General features: G+C 43.3%; 1 protein-coding gene across 2 annotated transcripts in view; it reads right to left on the bottom strand.

The window, feature by feature from the left end:
* Positions 1–379: 379 nt before the first annotated feature.
* The window catches only part of agmo (alkylglycerol monooxygenase), a 306,229-nt gene continuing 287,327 nt past the window's right edge, over positions 380–19,281 (bottom strand). The window contains exon 12 of one of the 2 annotated variants that reach the window (XM_080216539.1): positions 380–1,337. Coding sequence is in view for 1 of the 2 variants with exons in the window: in XM_080216531.1 (XP_080072657.1) it covers positions 1,281–1,337 (57 nt within the window). In the remaining variant the exon portion in view is untranslated. The remainder of the gene's footprint in view (positions 1,338–19,281) is intronic. The other variant, XM_080216531.1, reaches the window with a different exon arrangement.

The following is a 19,281-nucleotide window of genomic DNA, read 5'->3' as shown; positions in this document are numbered from 1 at the left end:
AATTAGACAAGGTAAACACAGGAAGGGGATGTGCAGAACCAGGGGTCATAGTCTAAGGATATGGGGATTGAGATGAGGCGAAACTTTCTACCTAGAGAGTGGTAGACCTCTGGAACTCACAACTGCGGAAAGCAATTGATGCCAAAACGTTGTATATTTTCAAGAACAAGATAGCACTTGGGGCAAAGGGCATCAAAGATCATGGCGGAAAGGCAGGGTCAGACCATTGAGTTGGATAATCACAATGAATTGCGAAGCAGGATTGAAGGGCGAATAGCCTATCCATGCTCCTATTTTCTATGTGTCCATGAATCATAGATATTTTGCCTCAGGTTTTACAAAGATAGGTGAAAGCAAGAAATAAATATAGAATTATGATTGCCTTCCAATTAATAATCAAAACCCATGCTGGAACTAAAATTTCACCGTGCATTGGAAGCACATCAACTATTCATTTCATCAGTAGTTCTACTGACTTACTGACTTCTTGAAAAGAACCACCCAATCTTGTGGGACATGACACAAAAATAGCACACAAGTAGATCTCCAAGCCTGAGGTTCAAACGTAATCACATTGCTGCAGAGATTCATGAAATGTTAATTTGCATTAAATTAAGTTTTAACAGTTATGGATTTTATTTTAAGGTCATAATGTACCAATCAAATTTCAGGCTAACTTCAGTATTTGCTAATCTTATGCAGACCCCCAAACTGTTTTTGAAATGATTGCATGGTGTATATAACAAAGCTCTTCATGTGATCTTTTTAAGACCAAAGTGGAGATATCAAAATAGAATTTTATAATGTATGTCCTACTCAAATCAACATTATTACGATGCACTGTGCAGAAGGCAGAGAAAAAATACACAGAACCCATAGAGGTGGTAGTATAGTGCTGTTCTCTGCCATTGCCTTTTGTGATTTAAAACAAGGATCTGAGATAGTGTGACCTTTTAGGTTCAAATTAATTACAAAATTAATTTTTAAATTAAATATCAAGAAAATTTATACTCAATATATATTGCAACTTCCTCTATGTGCAAAATACCACAAATTACTCTTATCAATTTATGATTTTAGAATGTTAATTTTTTTTCCTACTACAGTTATTTGCGAAAATGCACTTGTTTTCCAGTATTACATTGTAAGATCAGTTCTCTTCTGATAATTTGTGTAGACTTGTAGAACCATGTCACATTTAACACTGTGCCCAAGCACTTTGGGAGCTACAGTGCCTGGTGTTGCTGTGGAGCTGGTTTATTGGTGTCCGTCGACAGATGTTAGATTTTCATTACACTTTGCAAACCCCAGAATGCCAAACATAGAGAAAATCCAACCTGGAAAAAAAAATATGATTTAGTGGCTTGTTCTCGGTTTCATGACCTGTAATTTAAAATCCAGTTGTCAGCAAGCTTCATTAAGTAACAGTTTATATTGTGTGAGTGTTCTACTCATCGTACCCTGTCTAATTGATATCATATTTACAGTTTTTCTAGTTGACCATTGTTGTGGGAAATGAACAAATAAAAATGTTGCTATTCCCATAATTATCCTTTTTCCCAGGAAACAGCTAATAATGATTAATTCAAATACAAATTGGGCAGCTTTCTTTCAGAAAATAATTTTCTGAGCTACCGCTTACGAGTAATCTGAGACGTCACATGTTGTAATTGTTTTCCATTACTGGTTGTTTCCTCACCTCATAACCTTGTCTGTTGTAGATGACTGGATAGCTAACACAGTTGAGTTGGAAACTCAACAAAGTAATGCTGTAGCACCGAAGGGATTGTTAAGGGATAGAAAAACATAGGAGAAAGTCATTGTTGATCTCAGCAGAGGCTGATGCCAACACATTGAAGTCAATTCCTCTGCTTGAGATCCCACCACTCTCCTGCTCTTTACCATGTTTCAATGGGGGAGAATTGAACGCAAGTTGGTGATCCTTTGGATCAGTTAGTTAATTAACTGAGATATTTTAAAAAAATTAAGAACTTTTTAACCCTACTTTTGGATTTAGATCTAGCACACCTGTTCTTGATCTGCTGTCAATTCACTAGGGTCAAGGTGAGTGTACAATGGGGACAGCTTATTCATCTTAGCTGATATGCTGGGAAGGCTTTGATCTGTGAAAGTGAAGAGCTCCAATCATGGCAAGGTGACAGGCTGTGTTCAAAGCACATTACATCACTTAATGGTCACTTAGTTTAATCTGTGGGATGCTATATTGGCAGCATCTTTTGGATTTAATTTTACAATGTGTAGGAGTGAGAATTGTTTCCATATAAATCAAAAGTAATGAGACTGAAATTAGACTTGAAGTAAATTCAATTTTTAATTACTCTTTCAGAAAATGTTCCTTTGCTGAAGCATTCTGTTAACATTTTTAATTTTTAGCACGATTGAGGATTTAGGCAGTCAATTCACAGTTCACGTGATCGTTCTATATCATATGCATTTTGTATCTCATTGCAGATTCTTAAAAATTCTCATGGGATTTTTGTTTGCTGGCTAGGTTAGCATTCATTGCCCAATTCTGATTGCTCTTCAGAGGATCGTGATGAATCGCTGCAATCCATTCAATATAGCACCCACATTGCTCTTAGGAAGGGAGGATTTTGACTCAGCAACAGTGAAAGAATGCCTATATTGTTCCATATCTGGATGGTGTGCTGTTAGGAGAAGAATTGCAGGTGGTAATTTTCCATGTGTTTTCTACCCTTGTCCTTTTAGGTGGTAGAGGTCATTTAGGTGGAAGATGCTGTCAAAGGTGCCTTGTTAAGTCACAGGCACCTTGTAGGTAAAACGCACTGCTGCCATTGTGTGTCAGTGGTATAGGGAGTGAATGTCTAAGGTGGTGGATGGAGTGCTGATCGAGAGGACAGCTTTGCCCTGGATGGTATTGAACTTCTTGAGTGTTTTTGGACCTTTCCCCATCAGAATCAGGAGGTGAGTTACTCTTCAAAGTTTTCCCAGCCTCTGACCTGCTCTTGTAGTCACAGTATTTATATGGCTTGTCCAATTAAAATTCTGGTCATGGTAACCTCAACGATGTTGAGTGTGGGAACTCAGTCATGGTAATATCACCAAATATCACGGGGAGATGATTAGATTCGCTTTTGTTGGAGGTGGTTATTGCTTGGCATTTGTCTGGCAGAAATCTTAAGTTGCCATTTATCAGCCCAATACTAAATTTTGTCCAGATCTTCCTGCATATGGCCGTGGACTGCTTCTGTGTTAGGGGAGTCCAAATAGTTCTGAACGTTGTGCAATCATAACTGAACATCCTCACTTCTGACTTCAGGATGGGGAGCGATGTTATTGATGAAAAAACTGAAGATGGCTGGGCTGAGGACACTAACCTGAGGAACTCCTGCAGTGATGTCCACAACAAACTCCTGATAAACCAATTGTACACCATCATTTTGAGGTATATGATTTCACTGCAACTGAAACTGCGCCTTACAAACCATGTTCACTCCTAGTACTCATCTGATGTCTACACTGTGTTAAAATAAAGATTCTTTACATTTTCCTACTCTAAAATATTGACCCTAATACTTATAAGGAAGTAAAACTTTTGGCATGGTGGGAGGTTGCAGTGTCCAAAAAAAAATCTGGAAATATGAATATCGCAGAGGACCTGTTGACTTCAACAGCAGGATCTCATTTATTTTGGTTCTCTGTTGCCTGGCTGACTGCCACCCAGTTTAAAAAGCTGGCAACTGGGAAGACCTACTGTAGAGTGGAGGTGGAGAGGATTGGGAGGGGGACTGTGGTGGAAGGTAGCAGGGAAGAATGGATATGGATGGTGTGGGGAAAAGAGAGTTGATGGAAGGTGTGGAGAGATGTGGATTGAAGATTGGGAAAGATTGTAGATTGAGGGTCAGAAGACATCACAGAGGTGGGAATTGCATTGGATCAAACAATGAGGGAAACCATCTGTGGACAAGGAAGTAGCTTTGTTTGAGGGGATTGTGGGAAATATGCCTGCTTTGATAAATACTTAGCCACTTTCACTGACTCAGGTGGTGACTTCAGCGAGGAGGCAGATTGCAAATCTGATTCCATTAAACTCCGAAGTGGGCATATTGGAGCCAGACTGCAGCTGTGATTTGCAAGTCACTTACTTAACTGCTAAGAGTGACTGGATAGTTAAAATTCTCCACTGAACCCCTGATTTTTAACTCTGGCTTCAGCATGCATGGATGGTGGAATTTCACTCAAAGCAGTGGATAAGGGGGTTAAACTATTTTAGCTCCCAGTATTATTGTGTTGTGCTACCACATCCTGCCAGAAATGAATGGGAGTTGATTGAGCTGGCCCATGAAAAACTAGATTACCTTTCACCACCCACCAGCATTCAGCTAAGCTAGGTCTTGTGACAGGAAAGGGGAAATAGGGGACATCCAGTGCAAGAGAGGACTAACCTTTCTCAATCAGTATTACTGACCCCACAGAAGGAAGTGTAATACTTCATACACCTGTTCTTCTCCCTGACACATCCAGATTACCCTTCACCTGTTTGGGAAAGCTGTAATGGCTTCCCTGCTCAGCCTAATATCAAAAGAGAAGTCAAGGTATCTACACATTTAAGGAAGGACCTTACTAGCTCCGGGGATGTGTGAACACCTTAGTCATGTGTTCAGGGGCTGAGTAAATTCTCAACCAGCAGCATCCAGTAGCTTTTTATCTCCTAAGTAACTTGGGGCATTTTAACTGCCACCTGCCTGGTTTTTGCCAGGTTGTAGCAGTATGCCAAGCTTGGCAGCCTCTTACCTTACTCCGCTTTAACCTCTTCCTCATTGCAACTTGTCTCAGCTATAGACCCTGCTGGCCACTTGATTAACAGACTTATTTGGTCTGTACATTTATTCCAAACCCTAAAAGAAATCGTGCATGTCCTGTTTGCAAAATCTTATTTCCAGTTATTTTGAGTTTTGGTTCAACTTATATCATTATAACTGCCATTTACTGATGCAATTTCGATGCAAACAATTAGTTGCCATGGCTTGTTGGTAGATCAATCAAATTACTCAAACAGCTTCAAGCAAAAAAAGGAACTGAAATTTTTACTGGTAAAGCTAAGTTTGTAAGCAAAGTTTTCTTAAAAAAAAACCCACATCTTTCTCAATAACTCAACTGAATTGGTATTTATGCTTTCTAATACCTTCATAATGTTTTTATTGGTAAACACCAGGTTAAAGTAACGTTTATTTATTAGTTACAAGTGAGGCTTATATTAACATTGCAATAAAGTCACCGTGAAATTCCCCTAGTCACCATATTCTGACGCCTGTTTGGGTCAATGCACCTAATCAGCATGTTTTTCAGTCTGTGGGAGGAAACCCACACAGATACAGGGACAATATGCAAACCTCACACAGACAGTGACCCAAGCTGGGAATTGAACCCGGGTGCTTGGCGCTGTGAGGCAGTAGTGTTATTAACTGTGCCACCGTGCTGCCCACAGGTTAACTCTGATAACTAAAGGCAGGTCTCATTGTCCTTCTTACATTGCATATACTCAGACTATGTTGATTCTTCAGGCACAGTGAAAGGGAAATCACCCTCTTTTCCTCACATTTTAGTCAGAATGCTTTTATTTTTGCAGCAAGTTACTTTACATTGAACATCAGCTGTGCTAGCAAATGAGTTCAACTAGATGACACTGATCCAAATACAAAACTCTGCTGTTTATTGTCAAACCTTGTTTCAACAATTTTGTTGATTTTCTGGAGCAATTTATTCTACAAACAGGATTTAAATGTCGCAAGGTTTGAAAATTTTAAATGAATGATTTTCCTGTGTCAGACAACAGGCCACTTCCCACTCAGGTCACAGATGCAACCACAAGCAGTGGAATAAAGAGACCCATGTTCTTCAAATGTATCTAGCATGAGCTTTACTGGAATTGTTTTGATGTCCCTCTAGTCTTTAAAGGATCAATTTTAACTGCTGTCCAGACAGTTAAAATGAGTTGGTGAATGTCCCCACAGTTGTCCCACTTGCTTCCTGTGGTCCTAAATTTTAACCTGCTCTTCTGAGCAGACAGGAAAGATGCCAATTTGAAACCAGCATGGTCTTTTGTTAAACATGCAGACTGAGCTCTAATAATGTCATCTGAACCTGACTGTTACTTAAACCAGTGGCCTGACTGAGCAAGTATACTGAAATGTAGAGTGAAGAATGTTCTGGGCACAAAAAGAGGTCAAAGAAGGCCAACATTATAAAACATTTTTCTACCTTAATTGTGGGGCCAAGCGGTGAAAGAGTACACCTCCGGGTCCCAGAAGGAAAACTGAGGCCTCCTCTGCACCGGGCTGCAGCCCTTTCCACTGATGAGGCCATCAGAACCGTTCCTATCCTCAACTTCACTGATTTTTCTGCTGCTCAGCATTCCACTTTTCTCTGGCCATTACCTGCCACTTCTTGCTGCATTCTGGGTAAGAAAATGACCAGGCCTTACAGATCAACCTTGGGAGTTAAAATCACTAAGCCTCACTGCTGATGTCGAGGGGGTATGTCACACATTTCCAACCTACCCTCCTGATACAATGTCAAGTTAAGATCAGAGCAGATGTGCAGTTTAAGTCAAGTTACTGATTTTTGTCAACTCCAAAGTTAAGCAGGTAACAGGATAGGGTGAGATTTTACCAACAAGGCTGATGACAGCCATTTTCCTCTACCTATTCCATTCACCTTGTAGCTGTTGAAAGTATCAACTCTGTGGAAGGTGACCTGATAACAGCAAAAACATGAAGTATTTTAAAGCATTTCAATTCTATTTAAAATCTATTTTAAATATACTGCCATCTTAGCGCAGGAGAACACTCTGCCTTCCCAACCCTAATACACATTATGTTACCAGTGCAGAGAGGGCTTTGCTTGTTTGTAATCTGCTCAAATAATGGTCTTGCTTTCAGCCTTGTCGAAGGGCATCCCCAGAGAGCTGCTTTGCTAAAACAAATTGGAAATGCAGAAGCTCTGAATTCCTGAAGCTTGTCCTCTGGCTCGTCCCTAACTGTAATTACGAGAGAAAGTGAAAGGGAACCAAAAGAAAAACAGTGAACAAAAAATATACAGAGATAGCAGAGTGAAACTTTAAGGGAGAAGAAAAGCCTAGAAGTTGGAAAATAGATTATGGCAACATCTGAAAGAACCACTAGTGCAATGACAAAGTAGGAACACTGATACCTCAAGAAAAACTAGATGGAAAGAGATAAAACAAATCACAACAGTGGGGAGCATTTCATCACCTTCACCTCCCCTGAGAAGAGCTAAAGACACAAAAGGCTGACTTTCCTTGGCTCTACTCAAAGTCGTGGTTGGCAGTCCACTGGTGTTTTGAAGCAACACGGCCAATAAATAAACTTCTGGTATGTTTACCAAATTGGGATTGGGATGTAGAGGGGCTAGGTCTGGTTTTAATGGAGCCCAGCTGCCACAACTGTAGATTTGAGCATCCTGGCTGATGGCAAAGACCAGAAGGCAGTGCAGCAGCAGCATGGCCATGTACTTGCGTGAAGACAACCCCATGATTTGCCAATGCCTCCTTAGAGGCATGTTAGATTTGATAGCAGCCAGAAGGAACATCTGTTTCCAGTGAGTGACAGACGGCAGCCAGACAGACAAAGCAGGCATGGCAGGAAGTGGCTCTGGAGGTGAACAGCCATGGTGCAGTCAGTAAGATGTGGATATAGTGCAGGAAACACTTCTATGATTTCCTGAGGTCTGGCAAGGTGAGGGAGATGCAATGGCCAGCTGGCAGGCCTTCAGTTCTGGAGTAAAAACTGTACTCTTATCTTATGTAGTAACGTTTCATGTGGCACCTTATTAAATGCCTTTTGAGAAATCCAAATGAGATGGGTGTCTAGTCACGAGAGGATGTAAACAAGTTACCATTTCTTTGTGAAGGGGATTGTGTAGTCCACATCAGTGCATGTCAATAATAGGGTGCAGCAAGCTTTGCATAAGCAGCTACTGACAGATGTCCTAACTAAAGCCTTACCAGTTACTGAGGAGCAGTCTCAGCATATCACTGTGCTATTGGCAGTAATTCCAATGAAGGAAGATGCATTCAAAATAGCATCATCACCATAGCCAAGTGAAACCTTCAGCAGTGCATATACACATATCTCATGGAGGCTCATGTAAGTTTTGAATGGGTGGTACGGGGATTCGCATCACGTATAAATGGAAGATGGTGAGGCAAGGTAGAGGTAGCTATGGGCAGTCCCCCTCAGAAAATGAATGTAAACCCGAGCAGAAATGCAGAACATCAGGTGTAAAGATTCATGGAAATACAACTGATGCTCCCAGCTACTAGTTACCTCAGTTACGCACTTATGCCATGAAAGGGCTCGAGCAGGTAAGGATGCTGTTGAGAATTGACACCCCTCAGGAAGCACTTTCATTCTTGGCCAGTCCTGTGCTCCCTTTGATTAAAGAACCATCTTTCCAATAAAGCTCCATGGACAGGAGACCCTTACATCAACACTGGTTGAGGAGCTGCTTCGACACTTAATGCCAAAGTGGGCACCATGAATATCTCAACCATGCATAGATACAAATGAGTAACTAACACCCACATCAGCCACCAAGGATGGATCCTGTAGGAGCAGCTTTATGCAGACAATGTTGTCAATAATTACACTCTAGAGTTTATTGGGTGATCTTTGTAATATCACTTCTTGTTCAAGGATTAACCTTCAAAGTAATGAGATGGTTCATGGTAGTCTCCAGATTTGTGCAATTCCATTGTTTTGAGTGCAATAAGGCACCATCATTAGACAATGGGTGTGTGATACAAAGCTGGGTGGTTGGGGATATTGTGTGGCCAGTGATAGATCTTCCAGGCATTGAGAGGACACAGCAGATGCATCTGGGACATGGCCACTCCTTTTGGGAATGGTGTGGAACTGAGTCAAATGCAATCCAGAATGTGCAACCTTTAGGAGAAATGTGCTGGGATCAGTGTGGCTTGAGCTTCCCTGCCAGCCCACTCAATGGTTTGGCAGCTTAGCCAGTCTTTAGAAGGCCTTGTAGCTCAGGTTCACTGTCTCCACCACTAGCTTCTTTTCCCTCCTCCAAACACACATGCCGCTTCTTCAAGGGTCATATCTCTCTGAGGAGCTATGTTGTGCAGAGTGCAACAAACCATCCCCCTGAGAGAAACTCCTGAGGGGGAGTACTGGAGGGCACCACCTGGGCCACCAGAACCGCACCTTCAGGAATCCAAAGTGCTATTCAATGATGGCATTTGTGCTGAGATGGCAGTGGCTGCAGTATCTCTCAGCTACAATTGTTGGGTTGCGCACAAGTATTAGCAGCGACTTTTCAACGGATAACCGTTTTGCACCAACAGTTATCCAAATAGCCCCTCTGGTGGCATGAACTAGCTGCACCACCTGCTATTTACTCGGGGCGAAGGCATCATGGTAACTGCCAGTTAATTTTGTGTACACTTGCAAAGAATACTGTGGTGGCCAGCTTGATTCTGAGGGAATTGAATCCCTTTCTATTTATAAAAGCCCCTGGCTGCCTGACTCAATGGCCATATGGCTGCAGTTTATCATGCCTTGCACTTGAGAGAATCTGATCATGAAGTTAAAGCCCACAGCCCTCTGGGCTTGAGTAGCTTCATCAATCTGAAACTTAATGTACTCTGATACTCTCTCATACACAGCAGCCACCACCTGCTTGATGCAGTGTTAGATGGTCACTTGAGAAATGCTACTGTGGCTGCTGCCACCCTCTGAGATGACCCAGAGATGAAGACATTCGAGGTTACTGTCATTTTAAGGGGAACTGGCAGAATGAGCCCATGTACTAGGAAAGACCTGGGATGCTCCACCATGATGTTCCTAAGTACCTCCTTCAAAACCTTGCCCACCAATGATGTCAGGCTCACCGGTGTATAATTTGCTGGATAATCCCTGTTTCCTTTGTCAAATAAGGGAACAACATTGGCTATTCTCCAATCTTTTAGAATCTCACCTGTGGTCAAACAGGATGTAATGATATTTGTTAAGGCCCCAGCTATTTCTCCCCTCACCTCTTCCAATAACTTGGGATAGGTCCCATCCAGCCCCGGGACTTGTCTACTTTAATGCAATTTAGGATACTCAACACTTCCTCCTTTGATATATTGACGTTCTCAAGATTGCTCACACCCCTATCCCTGACCTCAACACCAGTCATGACCTTCTTCTCGGTGAATACTGATACAAAGTACTCATTAAGGACTTTACCCATTTCCTGTGGTTCCTCACATAACTTTGCTCCATTGTCCTTCAGTGGGCCTACTCTTTCTCTTGCTACCCTCTTGCTCCTAATATATACATAAAAAGCCTTGGATTTCTACTTGACCCTGTTTGCTAAAGACATTTCATAGCCCCTTTTGGTCCACCTAATTCCACGTTTAAGTTCCTTCCTACTTTCATTGCACTCCTCAAGGGCTTTGTCAGTTTTAGATGCCTGGACCTATCGTATGCTTCCTTTTTCCTTTTGATTAAACTTAGAATTTCCCTTGTCACCAGAGTTCCTGAATCCTGCCATTTCTATACTTCATTTTTGCTGGGACATGCCTGTCCTGCACTTCAATCAATTGACCATTAAAAGACATGGATTTGCCCTCAAATAGCTGGCCCAATCCACATTCCCCAGTTCCTGCCTAATTTGGATGTAATTGGCCCTCACCCAATTAAGCACTCTCACCCAAGGACCACTCTTGTCCTTATCCACGACTACCCAAAATCTTGTGGCATTATGGTCACTAAGCACAGAATGCTCCCCCATTGAAACATCAATCATCTGGCCTGTCTCATTCCCCAGTATGAACTGGCCCTCTCCCTGGCTGGATTGTCAACATACTATATCAAAAAGTCCTTCTAGACACATCTAAAAAAAAATGCTCTCCATCTGAGCCCCTGGCTATAAGGGATTTCCCCAGTCAATATTGAGGAAGTTAAAGCCACCCATCATAACTACCCTGCTTTTTTTCACACGTTTTCAGTATCTGACTATACACATACATTTTTGTGCTGTCTGTCCCCTCAGACAGCACTTCTTCCCTCTGCATCAAGGGACTGGATTTGTGGCTGGCACAGCTGCTCCTCATCACGGCTCAAAGTAGCTCAGCCCCACTTCCAGAGGTGGCCTCATTTCCCACCAGCTGCATAGAAATAGCTGTCTGGATCTGCCCCATTGACCTGTGTGGGTGCACCTCCCCTGCAACTGCTCCAGTTCCTCCACCTGAAACACTTTGCGAGTTCTGTTTCTGCAATGACCACTGTGTGTCAACGCAGGAGCTTCTCTCTGTGTATTATGCAGTGTCAGCAATGCCTCTTCAATCTCTGACCGATTCTCCACTGTACAGCTACCTCCTTTTCTAGGACCTGCTGTTCACCAATGTGTTTCTCATGCATCACATTGAAAATCCCAAATAACCCTGCAACAAGCTCAGTTTTTCACTCAGAGGGTGGTGAATGAGTATAATTGGCTGCCATCGGTGGTGGTGGAGGTGAACTCGTTGAGGTCTTTTAAGAGACTTCTGGATGAGTACATGGGATTTAATGGGATTGAGGGTTATAGGTAGGCCTGGTAGGTATGGATATGATCAGTGCAACTTGTGGGCTGCAGAGCCTGTTTGTGCTGTAGTGTTCTATGTTCTAACTCATTAATTGTCTAAATTGATGATAATTCACTTTTGGGCAGGGTGTTGTGACTCAAACAAAATCATTGGGAGATGGCACTATCAGAAAACTGGCATTCTATTCATTGCCACAATTTTTTCATGATGTTCGCCTCAAAATCTGCTCCCATCTTGGGATGAAAATTTAACGCAAGTGGTTAGGAGAACAGGTAAAGGACTATAAATTTGTCTCCCTCATTTATGGGCATATGGATTGTGAGTTGCAACATGCATATACTAGTTCTGATCGAGGTGGGTAACACACAGAATACATGTACCCACCCCTGATCTGAATGATTGTGGCACTGGCTGCTTTGCTTTTCATGCTGCTTGCTACTTAGTGCTGTCAGTGAGTTCTGCACAAGGTAGGGGGCCTTGATAGCATTCTGGGCCAATCACATGATACAAGCTACCTACTCCTCTTAACAACTGCTACCTCTTAAAGGGAAGTTGTACAAAAATATTGTTGCAATGGAAGTACTTGCAAATCGAACAACAGATCGGTCAGAGGGATCTATGATTTGGATGTGATCCTAGAGATATTTGTGCTGCAAGTGAGGAGAGATGCCATGTTTCTTTAGGGTATAATGATCCTAGGCTAGACTCCCAAATGTTTGGCACGATCCGGGTCAGGGACCAGTAAATTTGTATTTCAAGTAAACAAAGTTTGAGATCCAAGGCGCTCGCTAATAGATTAAAGCCACAAGGTTTCAAGGTCCATGATCAAACAAAATAAACTTTACTACAGAAGGTCAGAAAGTAAAACAAATTACAATACCTATCTTATACTCCAATATTTGTGCTTTTTATTCATTCATGGGATGTGGGTGTTGCTGGCTGGGCCAACATTAGTTACCCATCCCCAAGGGCATTTAAGAGTCAATCACATTGCTGTGGATCTGGAATCACATGTAAGGGTGACAGATTTCATTCCCTAAAGGACATTTGTGAACCAGATGGGTTTATTTAACGACAAGCAGCAATGGTTTTATGGTCATCATTATACTTTTAATTCCAGATTTTTATTGAATTCAAATTTCAGCATCTGCCATGGTGGGATTCAAACATTACACTGGGTCTCTGGATTACTAGTCCAGTGACAATACCACAGTGCCACTACCTCCCCTTAATATGAGGTACATGTGAATTAACAGGGAAACTATGGGTGAACACATTACACTACTCAATAAATGGCATATGCAACCAGGAAAGAGTCATAACAGGGTGGATTGAAAGAAACCTGCTTCTTAGTAGAGGAGTTATTAATCAGGGGGCATAGATTTAAGGTAAAGGTGGGAGATATAGAGGGAATAAGAAGAATTTTATTTTTATCCAGAGGTTGGTGGGTAACTGATGGTAGAGGTAGGGACCCTCACAACATTTAAGCAGCATTTAGATGAGCATTGGAATGCCATAGCATACCAGACTCAGGACCAAGTGCTGGAAAATGGGATTAGAATAGATAGGTGCTTGATGGCTGGCACAGATATGATGGGCCGAAGGGCTTCTCTTTTGTGCTGTAAAAGTCTATTACTGCGAGCATAAACTATGACATGGACACAAAATATTGTAAACTTGGAAAACGAGAATCTCATGGTGAGATCTCGTTTTCTAATTCTCCCTCCCCTGACCAGTGATGTAATGACGCTCCCACCCAGGAAGGTCAAGAACCTCATTTCAATAATTTTAAGGTCAATTAGCAGGCATCCCAGCTGCATTGCCCCCACATTTGGAAAACCCCTCTCACAAATGAGATCTCACCTTGCTAAGGTTTACAACTGCTTTTTAAAGACGTGTTCCAGATGAAGGAAAGTCACCCAGGCACACAGATAAGTATATTCCCTGGGGGGAGAAGGACATGCCCAGGCAGTACCCTGCCACTGCCCTAGCAACGTCCCCCAGAACACTGGACCAGCCAGGGTGGGCCTCTGGTGAGTTCCCTGAGGCGGGGATTCCCCTTGTGTGTGTGGGTATGGTTTCTGTGTCTGTGTGGTAGAGGGGGAGGGTTTACATAGAGCGGGGACAGAGTTTCAATGGGCTTGGTGGAGTGGAGGGTGGTTGTGTGCGTGTGTGCGTGCGCGTGCGGAGGTTGCCACACCTTTTAAAAATGATGTGGTTCATGTCTCCAGATTTTTTTCTTGACAGAGTGCTGTATTCTCTGGAGGGGAGAGCCAGCTGCACAGCCTTCAAGCTGCATCCCGGTTTTCTCTGCTCAGTCAGCATTTTGTGCAAAGGGTGGAAAATCCTGCCCTATAACTCTAATATTCCATGGATTTTTAAGTGATTCAGTAAACTGAGTCAACCAATCCCTTTGGGACTTTGTCTCCCTTTAAAGAGATTCCAGCCTTTAGCTTCAAGCATCTGACCTCTGAATTTCTTCCAAGAGTCACTCTGATTCAGACCGCCTCAATGACTGCTCATCTGCCAGGGTTTCAATCTCATCTCCCAAGATTACAGATCCCTGAACACCCGAGTCTACATTTCAACCTCTAATTTACTGCCATAATTTCAGCTCTTTACTGGACTGGCATCACTGAGCTGGCATTGCCTGCTTTCCCTGAACTCCAGTCCCTCAACTGTACCTTGCTCTACATGGCTCCCAGGAATTTCTCTGAGCCCTAACCACTTCCAGCACAGATTCAGTGATCTTTTCAACTCTCTCAAATTTCTCAGGCCTGAACCACCTGGAATCTGTACCAGCAGTACCTTTATTGCCTGAGGAACTTCTTTGGTTTCTGAACTTCCAAGGTCACACGTGTTTATCTTTCCCTTTACCACCCTGAGTCTCATGGTCAGAGTTTTCACACAGTGTTTTCTTTTCACATTGGTGCACTGGGCCTCATCCTAGACTTGAACTCCACATGATGGACTGCACATATGCTGGACACTCTCAACTTACTCATGTGGAGTGAAGCTCAGAGAATGCTGAGGCCTGAAGTTCCTGCCTGCCATTCGATGATAAGGTACATTGGGATTCCTACCAGGAAGCCAAAAGATCCTCAAGGACAATCCTCAGAAAGGATTGAAAGCAGGAGGTGGGGGAACGGGTGCGGGCTGGTGTAATGTGTCGACTGTATCTGCGAACCTGACAGTGGTATCACAACAGGTCGAATGGCCTCATTCAAATGGACAAGTTTAAGTCTGAGTATATTTATTAGTGTCACAAGAAGGCTTACATTAACACTGCCAGGAAGTTGCCGGGAAAATCCCCTTGTCTATACACACCCGCACCTGTTCGGATACACTAAGGGAGAATTTAGCATAGCCAATGCACCTAACCAGCAAATTTTTTGGACTGTGGGAGGAAGCCGGAGAGCACCTAGCGGAAACCCACGCAGACATGGGGAGAATGTGCAGACTCTGCACAGGTAGTGACCCAAACCAGGAATTGAATCCAGGTCCCTGACGTTGTGAGGTAGCAGTGCTAACCACTGTGCCGCTGGCAAAGGTCAGTGAATGCATATTCATGTGACATCTCTGCTTTACCATGCCCTCAATCTCTCACACGGTTCAATGCACTTTATCCCCATTACTCTCTCATCAGTAGTCTGTGGCACTCAGTAGACACAATATCCAAATACACCACTTTATCCTTACACACTGCCAGTGCTGCCAGTCCATACCCACATATCATTGCCTCCAGCTAATCAGCTGTGGCAGGTAGATCTGTCAAACACAGCATTACGCAACCATTTACACTTCTACCCTTTCTCTTGCAGTAGCTCATGATAGAAGAGAGCAGAGCAAACAGGAGACAAAGACACCTGCTTCTCCTGAGCTATACAGAGGAGATGTTTCTCCACATCACAGTGCCAAGCACGATGAGATTGGTAATGTCCAACATCATTCAGAATATTGCGGATGACAATTTTCTTGCCTTATGTTCCTTCGCATCCACAGCTCACCCTCATCCTACTATCTGGCATGGCGAGCAAGCATGTTGGAGCAACAGTGGACCTCTTGTTTTCAACTCCTTGTAACCTTGCCCTTCTGAATTCCTGCTTTCTGACACCTGAAAACTGCCACATGCCCAGCCACAACATCCATAGCAGGAGCAGACAGAGGAGCAGCAAAGCAGAAATAAAGAGACTCTGTCACTCAAACTGACACTCAGCCATCAGCTCAGCTATTGGCACTGTGTGTATGTTAAAGTAAAAAGTCTGACAACACCAGGTTTTTTTTTACTGTGTTTACCCCAGTCCAACGCCAACATATCCACATCATGTATGTTAAAGGCCAGTATGGATCTGCACTTGGTGAGTCATGACGGAGTTGCTGCTTGACCAGGGGTGAAGAGAGAAATTGTTGTGCCAGTTCACCGGAGGGCAAATTCACAGCTATGTATTGCTGTAAAGGATTCAATTAGGTCCTCAACGGGGCAGCATACAGCACAGTGCTCGGTCATGCGCACCAAGTTTCTGATAGCCTCCTGTCAGTCAAGAAGCAAAAGTAAGTCTGGCTCCAACTTGCCAAAGAGCACGGTGTTGAGCTTGTTCTCTCCAGAGCCACTGCTCCATCTCCCTGTTGTGCTTATATGAGGAGAAATTTCTTCACCCAGAGAGTGTTGAGCCTGTGGAATTCTCTACCACTGAAAACAGTTGAGGCCAAAACATTGTATGATTTTCAAGGTGTTAGATATAGCTCTTGAGGCTACAGAGATGAAAGGATATAGCGGGAGAAAGCAGGTTACTGAGTTGAATGATCAGCCATGATCATAATGAATGGCAGGGCAGGCTTGAAGGGCTGAGTGGTCTAGTCCTGCTCCTATTTCCTACGTTTCTGTGTGATAAAGACCCAGAGACACTGCTACCGGGTGCCCCGTAGCTGAGGCAGCCTTGGTCTGCACAGGTTACTGACCCCTCTGCCATTCCTGTAAGGATGCAGCAACACTCTAAACTAAGTCCAGGAACTCACCAACCACTTCCAAAAACCTTCCAGATCGTTTAAAGACACTTTACAATGGAAAATAAAGTTCCACCAATTTACTGTAATGAGGGTACCTGGCCCTTTAAATAATGTTACTGCAGGGTCTACCTTGCTGTTTCACCCTTGTATTTTTAAAGAGTGGGCATGGCAGGGTACAGCCAGGACCAGCACTGTGCAAATGTGTGATCCTATCATCATTTCAGCCAATTTGAGTGTATGACATCAGGACAGCGCTGCATCAACATGCAGAAGATACTCATATCCTCAGGGAACGCAGCATGAGTTGTGTACGTAGTGATACTACACATTTAATTATGACACTCAGAGAACACAGAATCTCAACATAGGAGGCATTAACCAGAGAGTTTGAAAATCAGGAGCAGGCGATTAAAATGCAGCAGGGGGAAGATGCTGATTGCAATATTAGTAAGTCAGTAGTAGTTTCCTTGATTTGCCAATACTTTGCTTCAACCTTGGGGGGTGGGGTGGTGGTCGACAAGACAGGCAAGGTTTAAAGTTTATCCATTAGTGACACAAGTAGGCTTACATTAACACTGCAATGAAGTTACTGTAAAAATCCCCCAGTCACCACACTCCAGTGCCTGCTCGGATTTGCTGAGGGGGAATTTAGCATGGTCAATGCACCTGACCAGCACATCTTTCCGATGGTGGGAGGAAACCGGAGCACCTGGAGGAAACCCCCGCAGACACAGGGAGAACATGCAGTCTCTACACAGACAGTGACCCAAGCTGGGAATCAAATCCAGATCCCTGGTGCTGTGAGGCAGCATTGCTAACCACTGTGCCACCGTGCTGCAAAGGTAGTTATACTGCAACTGTGGCGAAAATTAAATGATCTGAAACTATTATTGTGGAACAATTTATGTACAGTGTAAATAAACACACACACGCATACATAATATACATATATTCATACTAACTTAATCATATGCTATGAATTAAATATGCTGATTGCAACATTTAAGAGGCCAATTACTTGTCATGCAGTGAACTTTTTGATGTGGCTCACAGGATAGAACATAAATTCCTCTTGAGAAGCATTCTTGTGAGGTCAATAAAGGCTGCTCTGTCCTCTAGGGAACCCCCTGACTGTTTGTCAGGAACGGACCATCTAAATGGTTTTTGTCTCAAAAGTTTCAAGCTCGGAACTGCATCCTACGCAGCAAGTTGTGCCAAGCCAGGCCCAATACTTTCCAAGTTATTGGGCTGATGGGAAGAAACAGCATTTCCTGTGCAAGCAGCTGTGTTCCTGAGAGAATGCAGATGCCTAGACGTTTCTCTACATTCTGCCTTTCAACTATACCTGTTCTGGCTACAGACCCTTCTGGGGATTGGGGAGGGGAGGAGGGAAGCAGAGGAAGGGAAACTGCAGGCACCCAACTGCTTCAATAAGGTAGCAGCAACCCTGCACAGATCACAGTAAAAATGCTTTGATCCGCAGAGATTCACTGAGGGATCGCTTACCATTTTCTGCCTTTGTCATTACATTCCACTGTACTTTGTGACCAATTCAGCATTGTTTGGCAGTAGGCTACAAATAGCTGATAAAGAGAATGGTCAGGTTCTGGCTGGAATGAAAATGGTGGGTGAAAGAGAGAGCTATAGAATTATCTTTCAGCCCTCATTTACTTTCATTTTGCCCAGGGAACCTTCTTATACAGAGCTACAAAAGACCATCTAAAATGAGGCCTTTACTTCCACAGATTTTGTGATCTGCCAGTGGGTTTCCAGGGGAGAGCCTGATAATGGTTAACAGAAAAAGGTCACTCAATTTTTTTAATGGATTCTGCACAAAGTAATTCTCTGGCCAAAAGGATCTGATTGCTGTTCTCCAACAGTAGTGAGCAAGTCATGACATTGGCAAGCAGGCAGCTCCAAAAACATTCAATTAGCTAAACACCTTCCAGGATGAAGTAATCCGCTTGATCAACAGCCCATCCACTACCTGGGTGTCACAGTGGCAAGCACTGCTGCCTCACAGTGCCGGGGATCCTGGTTCAATTCCGGCCTCGGGTCACTGTCAGTCTGGAGTTTGCACATTCTCTCCAAGTCTGCGTGGGTTTCCTCCGGGTACTCCAGTTTCCTCCCACAGTTCAAAGATTTGCAGGTTAGGTGGATTGGTCATGCTAAATTGACCTTTAGTGTCAGGGGGATTAGCAGGGTAAATATGTGGGGTTACAGGAATAGGGCCTGGATGAGATTGTTGATGGTGCAGGGTCAATGGGTCAAATGGCCTCCTTCTGCACTGTAGGGATTCTATGATTCTATAACCTTAAATATTCATCCACCACTGTGTATATTGAGAGCAATGACTACCATCTACAAGATGCACTGCAGCAAATCACTAATGCTCCTCCGGCACCATCTTCCAAACATTCAAATTCTACCACCTAGAAGAATAAGAATCGCAGACACATGGTCACACAATCAACTGGTTGTTCCCCTCCAAGAGGCACACCATCCTAACTTGGAAAATATCATCGATCCTTCACAGATGCTGGGTCAAAATCCTAGAATTTCCTCCCTAACAGAACTGTAGTTATTCCGACGTCATGGACTGCAAAAGGTGAAGAAGGCTAAAACTTCTCTCCAACAGTAGGAGGGCATTGATTCCAGTACTATAGCCCTGGCCAGGAAACTCT

This window comes from Carcharhinus amblyrhynchos, chromosome 2 (genome assembly GCF_965287045.1).
Source record: "Carcharhinus amblyrhynchos chromosome 2, sCarAmb.v2.hapA, whole genome shotgun sequence".
NCBI lineage: Eukaryota > Metazoa > Chordata > Chondrichthyes > Carcharhiniformes > Carcharhinidae > Carcharhinus > Carcharhinus amblyrhynchos.
This window is presented reverse-complemented; position numbering and strand designations above follow the sequence as displayed.